The following is a 12,656-nucleotide window of genomic DNA, read 5'->3' on the forward strand; positions in this document are numbered from 1 at the left end:
TCATATTAGGTTTATTTACAATAAACATTTTAATTGAAGACTATTCATTTTATATGTAGTTAGTGAATCGGTTAGGAGGTTGACAGATTGCAACAATGCATTTTGCTGCAAATAGTGGGCCTTTCTTTACTGGAAAACGATTTTCCTTCATTTGACGCATCCGCCAGCTCCAATTTCTCGCTAGAGAAATGCATGCCTGTGATTGTGCTTTCGTAACATTACTTAACCGCAATGTTACAACCTAACATTCCTAGCAATCAATCCTAACTTAGTTTCAGACACGGGAATTAGTAAAAATCAGTAATAATGTTCATAGCTTACCGTTGAAATTTGAGCTTTCTTAGCCATTTCTATCCATAATTGTCTTTTATAATTGACTACTAGTCGTGCAGTTCTAGTACCTCTGAAAACTATATACAAATCAAATCAATCCCAGAGAATGCCGATTTTGCCCTTTAAGCAGAATAGTTACAAATGTAGTGCTGTCGTACGTAAGGCATTGTATGATTTAATAATCAATGACAATAAACACTATGGGGTTTCGACCTATATTACGAAATGCGACCGTCATTTTTCGAAGTGAATGTAACTATTAAGATCATCATCAAACCTGCAGTAGGTAGCCTACAGGTACCGCTGTTGATATTAAAACATAGACAGTAGTCCTTTGTTGTTTTAGGCCATTATTTCAAAGAATGTACTGTTTTGTGAACACCTACTCACAACTTCCAAAAACTGTACTTTCTTTGCCTTTGCAGCTGTGGCACGAAGGGAATGATTACTAAAGTTTCCAATTATACCAGCCGACTGACATAAACGTTTAACAGTGGACTGTATGGTATGAGTTCCTACAGGAGAATCACAGTACCAAACATCAGAGCATGGCATCTTCTTGGGACGCAAATAAAATGCATCTACTGTACCGTCTTTTGGACGCAGAGCTATATACTTTTCATATAATCTAACTGGACATCTTAATAGGTTAGAATTTTCATAAGCTCTTGTCATTTTAGGACTGACTTTCCTGTGATCCAAACCACCTTGGTTTGTCTTTGAAACATCTTCTATGTACTGCAGATATTTTTTACCTTCTAAGTCATACTTAACAGACAATTGAGTGTTCATACCAAACCTTAAATTCCTGTGTTCTTGAGCAGCTCGCAGTGCAAAATGTAATCCAAACAAGAAAAGAAGAGTATCCAATAACTGCTGTGGGTTACTTTCACCTAACAAGCCTTTACTCCATAAAATCTCTTCTTGTTCTATTGTAATAACTTCTGACTTCTTGGTATTAATACCCAGTCCAAGTCTCGACAACTCCTTCATTTTACTGTTCAGAACACTTCTTAAACCCTGATATTCTTGATCATCCATAAAGGCTATTAAACGTCCATTCTGACGAAGGTAGTGCTGTATAGATATAATAATCTCATACAAAGTATTTGGTTTATAATTATCACCGGATTCCTTACGCACTTCAGCTATAAAAAAGGAAAGTGCCTCATTCAATTCTTGACTGGAAAGATTAAATAAACCTTTTTCTTCAGAGTTATTATTGTTTCTGTGTTTCTTCCACATACTAAACAAATTAACTGCCCATCTAGTTTTATTTTCAGTTTTAATACTAAGACCACTTTTAACCAAATTCTTTAGATCAGAATCGTCCAGGGGCTTGGAAAACCTCAATGAAGTCTTGGCATTTTCTGGCAAATTTGGCGTTTCAACATCGCTTATATCAGAGTACTTCAAATCAAAGTTTGGTAACTGTATGGCTTCTTTTACATAATTTTCCTCCAAATTCAGAGCATCACTAAGAACAGTATCCGTTTCTAAATTATAATCATCTATTTCACAAGTCTTTGTTTGGGTAATAAACATATCATCATCACTAGAACCTGACATCTTGACACTTGAAGCATCAACTATTCAATGAATGAATGCATGAATGTTTAAAAGTGTACATTCTTAAAGTAACAACTGTCTTAAAACAACATTCAGTAGTGAGCTGTGTGTATGCTCATTTAATGTTCAAAAAGATTACATTCTTAAAGTGATATACATTGAGTCTCTCTCACGAACAAAATTTACTCACAGATACTATGTTTTAAGACAGATAAAGGCCTCAAACTGTACTTTCTGTCAACTTTCTTGTTTCTTCTGTTGACAGAAAGTACAGTTTTCGGTCTTTATCCCTTACATAAATATTGGATGAGCTGTTGGCCTTTTCCAGTATGTTCACAAGAAGTCTCTAAGCTTGGTGGACTTGGCTGCACTGAAACTAAAGGTTTTACGCGTTTCATGAGTGTAGCATGCATGATGATTGTGTGTGATTTTGTTTGATTTATTAAGTAATTCTACATGTAAACACTATCATAGAAAAGGTTATTGCATGTAAAGTGACCCCCTTCTTTGATTTATTGACGAGTTGTAGACGGTAATCGATTTAAGATGCAAATGACCGTTCTAACTGTCTCGGGATTAATAGAAAGAATGGTAGAGGGAGGCGGTTCAACACTATTATCAGTGCTGTCTAAATGATTGTTATCAAACTCAGAACGTTTTCAATCAATTATAAATCACAAATTTAAATCTTTTACACCCTTGTCAAATCAGCTGGGCAATACAATTGTCTGTTGGAATTGAAACACGAGTTGATTAGCTAGAGAATACAGACATCAAATCTCCCGCCACTAGCCTAGTCCCTCGGGATCGACTAGAGATCGATTGGTAATAAGGAATCAATCCAGAGTTTATTTTCCCTAATCCGTTAATATTATTTACCCCTAATCACCCCTAAATAACAATCCGCGTGCTTTTCGTCAAAAAATATAGAAATTGTTAGGAATGGATGGCAAGTTGCGGTGGTAGAATGCTAAGATCAGTGAAGAGAAATGTATTGATTGATACGGGAGAGAAATACCGGCCATGATTTTCATTCAGTCTAGGTAGAAACAACTCGACGGCGTGACGAACTGACGAGTTGAAATAATGTTAGCACCGTTCAGGTGGGAGGACTGGATTCAACACTCGATTACCATTTTCTATACCTTCCTCATTTAACTGTTAAAATGATTCGTGGATTTTACTGGTTATTTCATGAGCCTATTACTGATCTTTGTTAAATGTTTATCTGTGATGCCTAACGTTCTGGGAATTGCTATGGGCGTGTGGCGCGTGCAGAATTCCATCTTATATGATAAGGTATATGAAGAATAAAAGTGTGTTTCCAACCTTCTCAACTATATCTACGTTTGCATGGCACTAAGAAAGGAATTATTTTACACTTTTTGCGTGTAATTTATAAATTCTGGATCTGTAGTTGAAATTTTCAGAAAGTGTTCGAGGAGTAATGAAAAAGGAATTTTACACGATTGTTTTAATTTGAGATTAAGTTCTTTGAGAGGATTATAATATGCTACAGTTATCTCATTTTCCACGAGTGTCAAAGAATTAATTTTTAATCATGTGTACATTTCCGTGAGAGAAAATTAAACGGGAAGGCAAAATGGCCGAGGAATCCAGTGGTGGAAACAAATCTGCTAATGTTGAAGATTCAACTCCGGAAAATCTAGAAAATCAGAATCTTGCGGCATCATCATGCGTTTCTCCCGAGAATTCTAATTCTAATGAACAGAATTCGACCCCAAGCCTGGAGGATGCAGAAAAAGGGAAAGTGAAACTAGCAGTTGAGGATAATAAAAGTGAGGATCACTCGGATGACGATGAGGAGGAATTACCTTTTCCAGGATTTAGTCGAAGGTCTTTTATGTTTATGACACAGACTCATCCTGTACGACGGAGACTACTGCAGTTAATAACTTGGTCATATCCTTTTGAAATATGCTTCTTTTAATCATGCCGATACTCTGTTAACATTAACATTCTCGGCATGCAGTAATTAAGGGGGTGGGGGTGGGGGGGGGGGGTACTTTGAAATAGTCCACATTCTTCTGCTTTAGATTGCAGGGTAAATTATGCATATTTCTTTATTGAAATGGAAAATTACATAACACAAATACACATACACACCGAAAGTGAATTGCTATTCAATAACTTTTTAAGAAAGTTTTTTTCAAATCTATGTTTACTTGCTATCATGCTGTTATTACCGAATTTTTTCTTCAAAAATGAGGATTGCAAATTTAGAAAACAGATAATTTCTCTGAAGATGAGTAATAATTGCATTAATAAGTTTTATAGCATTATTCACAAATACATGTATTATTTCATAAATATGTTTCTTTTTTTTAACTTTATTTTGACATTATGAAACATGAATCACACATTTCTATATAAATACTTCCTTTAAACACTGACCCTTGGTCAATTTGCACCACACCATTGTCAAACTGTGGTATCGATGCATATCCAACCTTAGGTGCTAATCATAACAATAAAAGACATGGAAAAGCTATGAAAGCCTTCAGGTAAGTACATCTATTTCTGCTAACTGATTTATATGTCAATTTGGACGTGTCTGACGTCATTGCCATTTTATACACTCAATCTCATCATTATTTGATAATAAATATTAACATCCAATTCCTCTCGTTTTCCAATATTCTTTCATTAGCACAGAAATAGACTTTGTATCCGTTTAGATTAATTATTGTGTGTTGAAAAATCTATATATTGTAGGTCAGACTGTAATAACTGGGGTCTGGCTAGGATCTGACTGTAGGGTGTATATGGTGGTTGGATAGGGTTAAGCATCCAGAAACAATTGTTGAAGTAATTTTGCGGAATTTGAAAGGTAATGTTATGAGCCAAAGACTTTGAGATGGTCGTTACTGTCAAAGATCCGAAAAGAACCTTTCAAGGTGAAGAATTTGGGACTCAACGATTTTTTTTTTTTTATGGAAATGTGTGGTAATTCACTTGCGCTTTTTCTTGGTCTCAGCTGCTTATTTTATTAGTTGCATTCAATGAAGCCTTTTAACATGTAGATGACATTTTACATTCAGGATTTTAGGAAAGAAAGAAATGTTTTATGATGGTTTTATGTCTCAGATGGTCAGTTGAGGATAGAAGATAAAAGGTTTCTCATTGTGGAATTGAAAATAAGACAAAAAAACCTCTGTATGATGTACATAAGGTTAATTTTGAGCAAATTAAGATTTTCTGATATAAATTTGGCAGTGGATTGAAAAGATGAGCCAGATGGTAAATAATCTTGATTAATTGGTCTACAGAAGAAATCTGTTCTTTGATTATCATTACTTGGTGTTATTTAATTAGCTAATTACCATGTCCTTCACCTTGACCTCATTCCAGACACCATATAGGTTCAATTGATTACCAATATGTTCTGCCTTGATCATTCTATTTGGAATTATCTAAATTTTTTTAGATATTTATGTAAAGTGATTTAAACTATGTTTAAATGGAAAGTGTTTGATAAAAACATTATCTGAGTCTGCAATATATATTCATTTATATTAGTCAAATTCAACATATAAATTTACAAAAAAAATGATCCAACATTTCAGAAATAGAGTAAAAATCTAGTATTACCAAAATTGCACATAAAATATTTAAAATAAATTGAGCTTGCTAGCTATTAATAGGATAGAGCATATGGTATTTTATGATTAGTCATATTGATTTATAATTAGGAACTGTTAATTTATGAATCTTCAACTGTAAATGATATTTTGATGAATCTACTGTTTGCATTCTACCTCCTTTTAAACCATTACCATATTCCTTACTGTACTGTTGTAGATGCTACATGCCTGAAGATTATATGTAATGTTCTTATGACTTTTATGGAGCAATAGTGGATTGCTTACTTTGGGGTCTTGGATAGAATCCATAGATCAAGATGTTACTTTGGAATTTTTCAGCAAAAGGTTCTGTAATGGAATTCAGGCTCCATCACTTATCATTTACTTTCTATTGGCTTTCCTAGGATTATCCAGTATCTACAGAACTTTCTATGGAGTATTTCTGTTCCTTTGGATTGTTTTCTATTCAGTTCCCAAGGTGAATGTCTAGAATTAGTGCCCAGCAATGGTGCTGAACAACAGACCAGTTTGTAATAGTGAGAAGCATCTGTGTTAATACAATATGTTCAACTCTATGTTATTCTGATTATTTAACACTAAAAAATGCTTCACCATGAATTTCTTCTACTAAACACCATCTGGCAATATCATAACACATTCTCAGATTTAAGAAACGTGCATTCTGTAAGTTGATATTGGGCGTTGTTTCTGGTTTAACTTTTTGTTTGATTTTTGTAAACTTTTACCTGTATTATAATGTCAGGTGTAAAAAGGTCTGATTTGAAACTTTTGTGTATACCTGGTATTACTTATAGCAGCTGTAAAATTGTAATGAAAGCTGTAAGAAATAATGGTACATTTGTATCGACACTGTCATGATTAAACAAACATCAAATACTGATAATATATGGCAGTTTTGAATTTTTTTTCTTGTGTTGCTGGTAAACTTATTTGGTTTTTATATATGCATTCTTGTTTTACATTGAATAAATAGGAAATATATATCTATAATCAACATCAATTTTCTGCTTGGAATATTGGCTGATGAAGATGGACATCTCTACACGTTGTGCAGAGAGAAAGGATGCATTGACTGTCTCTTTTTTCAAATTACGACTGATGCACAAATTGTAGTTTATGGGGCATCATTCTTTTGTCCAATCTGACTGAAATCATTGACAGAGGGAAACTGTGTTGAATATAAACTGGCATTACCTGAGATTGCAGACTGGGCCCTGAAGTTAGGTAACCAGCCTCTATCTCACTGAGCCACCAGTCCAACATCTAACAAACGAACAAATAAACATTGTTGTGACAATGGGATTTGCGTGAACATTATCGCGAGATGTCGTTCTTGTGTGATTTCTTCTTCCAGTTTAGAATTCGTGCGAGAAGATATCGCTTTGCTTGAGGATTATTCCGATTGTTTCTTCCATTCTGAATTCTATCGCTGTCCATCCGGTTGCTTACCTACTGCATTTTATTTCCGAGTGATTCTAGTTAGCAGATGAGTATATTTTTCAGAGCTTAGCTGCCTGTTACATTAATTATTTTGTATTTGGTGAAAAAGGGTAGTAAAGGTTTAATAATGAGATATTAAGATTGATATTGGTAGTAATGGATGAAGTAGAAATGAAAGGTGTACATTATGATATAGAATTAGATATATTATAATAATGATGTACAGATGTTAAGACAGTAATTAGAGTTCTATTAAACAATCTTTGTTTATATTTCCTAACTGTACTGTCTTACAGATGTTTCCTTCAATAACCTCACATCATATGACTTGTTTAATATATCTTAACTGTACATGATTTCTGACAAGTTCCTTTTAATCTGCCCTACTTTACAAGCTGACAAAGTCAGGGAAGAAATTCTTTAACCCAGTTGTTCACATTGGACTTTCTGAGAGGTATTCCAGAAAGACTGATCAAATAAAATAGATTATTTATCTTATTGCCATCCTTCAATAGTGGCTTTACTTTAAAGAGTTCACTTTCTAGTTTTACTGCTTCACCAAAGAAACTTATACTGAAATATGTAACAGTCTAGGACATTAGATTGGGAAGTCAGTGATATGTTAGTAATGTAAGAAATAATGAGTTTTTTAATTATTAATAACATCTAATTTCTTTTCTTTATTAGATGTCAACTTGGGTTGAGAATCTTTTACTTGATTAAAGACATCACCTTGTTACTGTTATTCTCCATTTATTGAATCAGGCTTCTTAAATTTCTAGATAAACAATTTATAATTGAAGCTCTGTTGCTTTCTGGGCTCTGACTTAAAAAAAGATAGTGGACCACAGTCATATATGCCCACCACGGCATGCAGATGGTAAAAACGAAACATTCATTTTAAGTTTCATCAAAATCGGTTGAAAACTAAGAAAAACTGACTGATGGACAGGGGTGCCGACAATATACGTCCACATAGAGAGATGTGGTCGTATAAAAATGATTTAATACAGAACTGGGTGTGAAAGGCCGAGCAAAGTGGTAGTTATTGGTTAGAAGTCCTTGTTGCGGAATTTGTTTTGATGTATTTTTTGGTGCAATTTCTTTTCAAAAAAGTTTTCACACATATATTGATGCTTAAGCGTTTTTTCTGAAGTGCTTTTACTTACTGTACTGCCAATTTCATTGGGCTTGTATCTTTTCTCAATGAAAGTAATTCTGATAATAGGTCTACAATAATAGCTGGAAATTCTTGATTCTTCAGGTTCATTGTCTAATCATCAAACCATATTGATTGTAAATTTACCTTGATTTTTTACTCAATTAAACCTCTTGTTTTCACACTATAGAACAGAGCAGGAATTTCTACCATCTGTTGCCGGGTATGTCAATACAACGTAGAGGACATTGTTAATCACATTCTAAAAAATTCATGAATGTGTCAGCTGGATTTAAAGAGACTTTTTTATTGCAAGACAAAGAAATGTAGTAAGGAATTGCTTTTAAGAAATATAATAATTTTGTTGACTGAAAAATTATCTATCTACAATCTACCATGGCCTGAACAGTAATCTAGAAATGTATATACCCAGAAGAGTTTGATTTTTTCATACCTAGGTTTGTTTGACATGAATGTATAAAAATTAACTAATTTATTCAATAAGCTGTCAATATTTATAACCAAATTTTTTTTTGTTAGCTTTTAGTAAATCAATTGGTCCTTCAGTACAGAACTAAAATTATTTCACTTTTATTTATTGAATTGTATATTATAGTGTATTGTACAAAGTCAGTTTCACATGGAAAAACTAGAATGACATAAACAGATATTACAGATGTTACTGCAGTCAACACATCAAACAATGATCTGACTATAAACTAGTAGCTTGAAATAATATTTATTAAGGCAGTAATAACCAATGTTGTACAATAGTTGCACAAAGCAAACCTACATGATTCCTAGGGTTTTAAAAGAAAGCCAATATTGGAATTGTTCTTATTGCCTGCAAGTATAGAATGCTCCATATGAATAAAAGACATGTGAAGTAGCATTGGCACCCTGAAGTAAGGATATATGTACATAGGCTATAATGAATTATAAATGCCTCAATTCAAATGGAATTTTACATTATTTTCCAAAAACTGAAGCAAGCTTAACCATCTCTGATTATTTAGTGTTTGAATCAGTATTAAAGAACTGCTACAGGAAATCTCAAATCATGAAATGACCAATTAATCTGTACGACCTATTTACATCTAGTGCCATTTGATTGCCCTTGATTGATGGTTATATAACTGTAGAAATCAGGATGTGCTGATGAAGTAAGCAAATTAACTGAACTGAACTGGAAAGAAAGAGAGATTTTAACAACAAATATTAGATTTAGGTGATGGCTCTTCAAATTACCAGTATTGACATGTTCAAATTCTGTACCTTTCCGAAATTTATCAAGCATCATTAAAAACTATTCTATTTAGAACAATAGTGTAATAATATTTTATATAATGTTCTATCAAATTACTGCATCATTCTTTTAGTGTAATACACTATATAGAAACACTGAGTAATCAATATATGAATATAGCAACACAGAATTTACTGTAAAATATTTGGATGAATAGTGGATATTGATTGATTTATTGGTCGACAGTAGACAGGCAACACAACCAATGATTAAACTTCTTACAATTGGTCATTATACTAGAGTCTATATTCACTACCATATTAAGACAATGTTAGACCATAAAGGTCATAAGCTACCAGAGTTATTTTTCTATCATTTATTATTTATAAACTTCACCAATAATATTTCCCTTTACAAGATTTATCTCAGACCAATTGATTTGATTTCGGTTGCGTGATTCAGCGTGGGATGAACAACTCCCCTTTCACCTTTTTAGACAGAAATTATATGGGGGTCATCTGCTCATGTCATTCATGTCACCAGTAATTTACATTATTATGCCTTCTGTTTGGTAGATTTATTGGATAGATTATGATCTCGGAGAAATAAAATGAAATGGTGTTTTACATCCTATTTATCTGTTCTAAATTGGGCTGATGATGAAGAGAATGTACCTCACTGACCCTCCTGGTTGTGAAGGGATGAGATGTTCTGTAGGTTCTACACAAAAGATCAGTTTTGTCTATTATATATTTATATACATATGAAACTGGCGCTAATAAAGTTAAAATGTTTAAATAAGATTATTTGTAAATTTTAATTAGAACTTTTCATCATTTTGATATTTATATGTATAAAATGTTCAAGAAACTTTTATTCTGACAGATGTTCAGTAATATCAGGCAGATTCCACATGATCTGACTATAATCTGGGATTGGTCATGTAACCATGGTATTGAAACAGATAACCAGGAATTTCAGACTTTCAACATCAGCTGATTTCATTATTTTATTTAAGTTTTATATCATCATGATATTTTGTGGGTTATCAGATTTTCTCATGATGAATGTCAAAAAAACTTCAAAAAATTACTGTATTTAAGTAAAATATGTGCACTATATGATTCATTATATGATATATTCATGATATATTTTGTTTTCAGGAGTCTTTTTTTAACATCTCCTGTATCTGTTCATTATGCTGGAATTGGTGGAAACGGAGAAACACCATTTAAATTAGTTATAAGCAATTTTCTGTGTAATCATTTGAATATCATCTAAGGCTATAATCACTTTTTCCCAAAATGTTCATATACAGTTCATTTTGTAGATTATAAACAAATACAGTGGAATCAAAATACTGAAACTGAGACATAGATGTGTTTGTCACGCAACATTTAGTGTTTTAACGCTACAATAAATACTACTAATTCATTAACAAATACATTTTAATTATTTATTCAATCATTACTCAGTGAAAACTAAGTTAAGGTGCTCACACATTTTTTGATTTCTGTTAGTAATGCTTGAATTGGTTCTTATAACACTGGTTTGAAGGAGTGTAGGGGTTATAATGAAAGATTATGAATATCAAAATAAATGGAAATGATGTATATATATGTATATATATTATATTAGTAGCCTATATCATATTAATATCTAATAAAAATTCATTATCACACTCTCCAGAATACCAACCATCAATCACTTCATTTTTGGATTTTATTCCAGGGTTGTATTAATGATATATGTTTGAATCAGGGTTTCTTCTACATGTTATTATAGCCAGCCAGTATGAATTAATTCACAATAGATATAATATAGAAAAATAGATATAGCTGGATGAAATACCAGATGACCTATTTGTACGGAAGATTGATTGAAAGATTGCCATGTTCTATAAATCTGTGGGCTATATGTATTTTATATTCAAGGCGATTGATTTGTCTGATGTCCATGAGTGATGATGTTTTTAATAAAGTTGTACTGGATAATTCCTGTTATGTTAGGAAATTATTAAATTAAGTATTAATGAAATATTATTGCTTAAGGAAAAGCTGTTTCTAATTCTGTATTTTGGAAGTTTAGTGAGTGCCTTCTAAAGTTTTGTTTAATTTGGGTCTAACTTATCTGTTCATTTGTATCAACCGATAAAAGGATGTTTTAAGTTTTTGCGAGATCATTTTTTGTCCTAATTTTTATCAAAATTTAGCCATATGCCACTGACAGATGAGACAATTTCCTCATCTTTGAGTGTAATTGTGAAATGTAGGACAGTGTTAGTAAAAGGTTGTGAAATACCAATATTCAACCTGAACTATGATTATAACCACTAGAATTATAAAACACAGAAATATTAAGACTGTTACAGTTTAGTCAATAAGAAAGGAACATTCATCAATAATTGATCAAGTATATTGATTGTTTAATTTGTTATATTGGTCGAAATTCCACAAACTATTATTATCGTATTGAATTATAATCACAGACTCAAGGGAAATATTCTAGACTCTTTACTGTCTTCTTATTGACATGACCACCATTTCAATCCTCTTTTTTATTACTTACTACATGGTTTACAATATTGCTTCTTGTCTTCTATTCCCAGTAGTTTGCATAAGAGAACAGTAGATTAGGAACAAGGTGTTTTACAACAATATGTTAGACAGGCTAGGGTGTAATTTCAATGCCTTTTGCATGCCAATATGAATGAGTTACCAGACCCTGTTCAAAATTTAAAAGATATGTCCAATTCTTTGTTTGTTTTTGACAAAAATACGCTAAAACTGAAATGCATAGACTTATGGATTGTGCCCTATTGTTATTCAACTTGTTAGGTTACTAAAACAGTAAGATACATGTACAAAGGAATTAGCATGGGATTTCTTTTTGTATTGATCAAAACTTTGTTCAGCTGGAAAAGACATTCCTGAAAATGATTTCAAACTTTGATAAAGGACTAGTTAGGAAATAAAATAGAGAGGCAAAGTACTCCGCCATTTATATTGTGTCAAAGCTATTTTGTATTAGCCTAATTGTGACTTCATTGGCTAAATCAATCGTCTGTTTGATACTTGAGAATTTGGCTTTGTTGAATTGTTGGAGCAAGCATTGTGACTAATGATGTTTTACCTAGCTGATATATTTCAGCTGAAATCGATGCTCTAAAATATACCTCAATAGATATCCAACATGTCTAGTAGTTGATAACAATTGTTGTTCAACATTGTTTCTGTCAATTCAGAAGATTTTCTGAGTAGAATATGAAGGTTGAAGTTGAAAG

The 12,656-nt window shown here is 32.5% G+C and overlaps 2 protein-coding genes across 2 annotated transcripts; one reads left to right on the plus strand and one right to left on the minus strand.

Annotated features, from left to right (window-relative positions):
• Positions 1–813: 813 nt before the first annotated feature.
• LOTGIDRAFT_66203 (hypothetical protein) lies at positions 814–1,533 on the minus strand (the record flags this gene model as incomplete). The annotated part of the gene is made up of 1 exon (XM_009063586.1): positions 814–1,533. A coding segment is annotated over one exon (720 nt), but the record flags the coding sequence as incomplete, so codon positions are not given.
• A 1,972-nt stretch (positions 1,534–3,505) lies between these two features.
• LOTGIDRAFT_166515 (hypothetical protein) lies at positions 3,506–10,654 on the plus strand (the record flags this gene model as incomplete). Its single annotated transcript, XM_009063594.1, has 2 exons — positions 3,506–3,759; positions 10,537–10,654. 2 exons carry the CDS (start codon positions 3,506–3,508, stop codon positions 10,652–10,654), a joined length of 372 nt encoding a protein of 123 aa, XP_009061842.1.
• Positions 10,655–12,656: the final 2,002 nt, after the last annotated feature.

This window comes from Lottia gigantea (assembly GCF_000327385.1).
Source record: "Lottia gigantea unplaced genomic scaffold LOTGIsca_59, whole genome shotgun sequence".
Taxonomy (NCBI): Eukaryota; Metazoa; Mollusca; class Gastropoda; family Lottiidae; genus Lottia; species Lottia gigantea.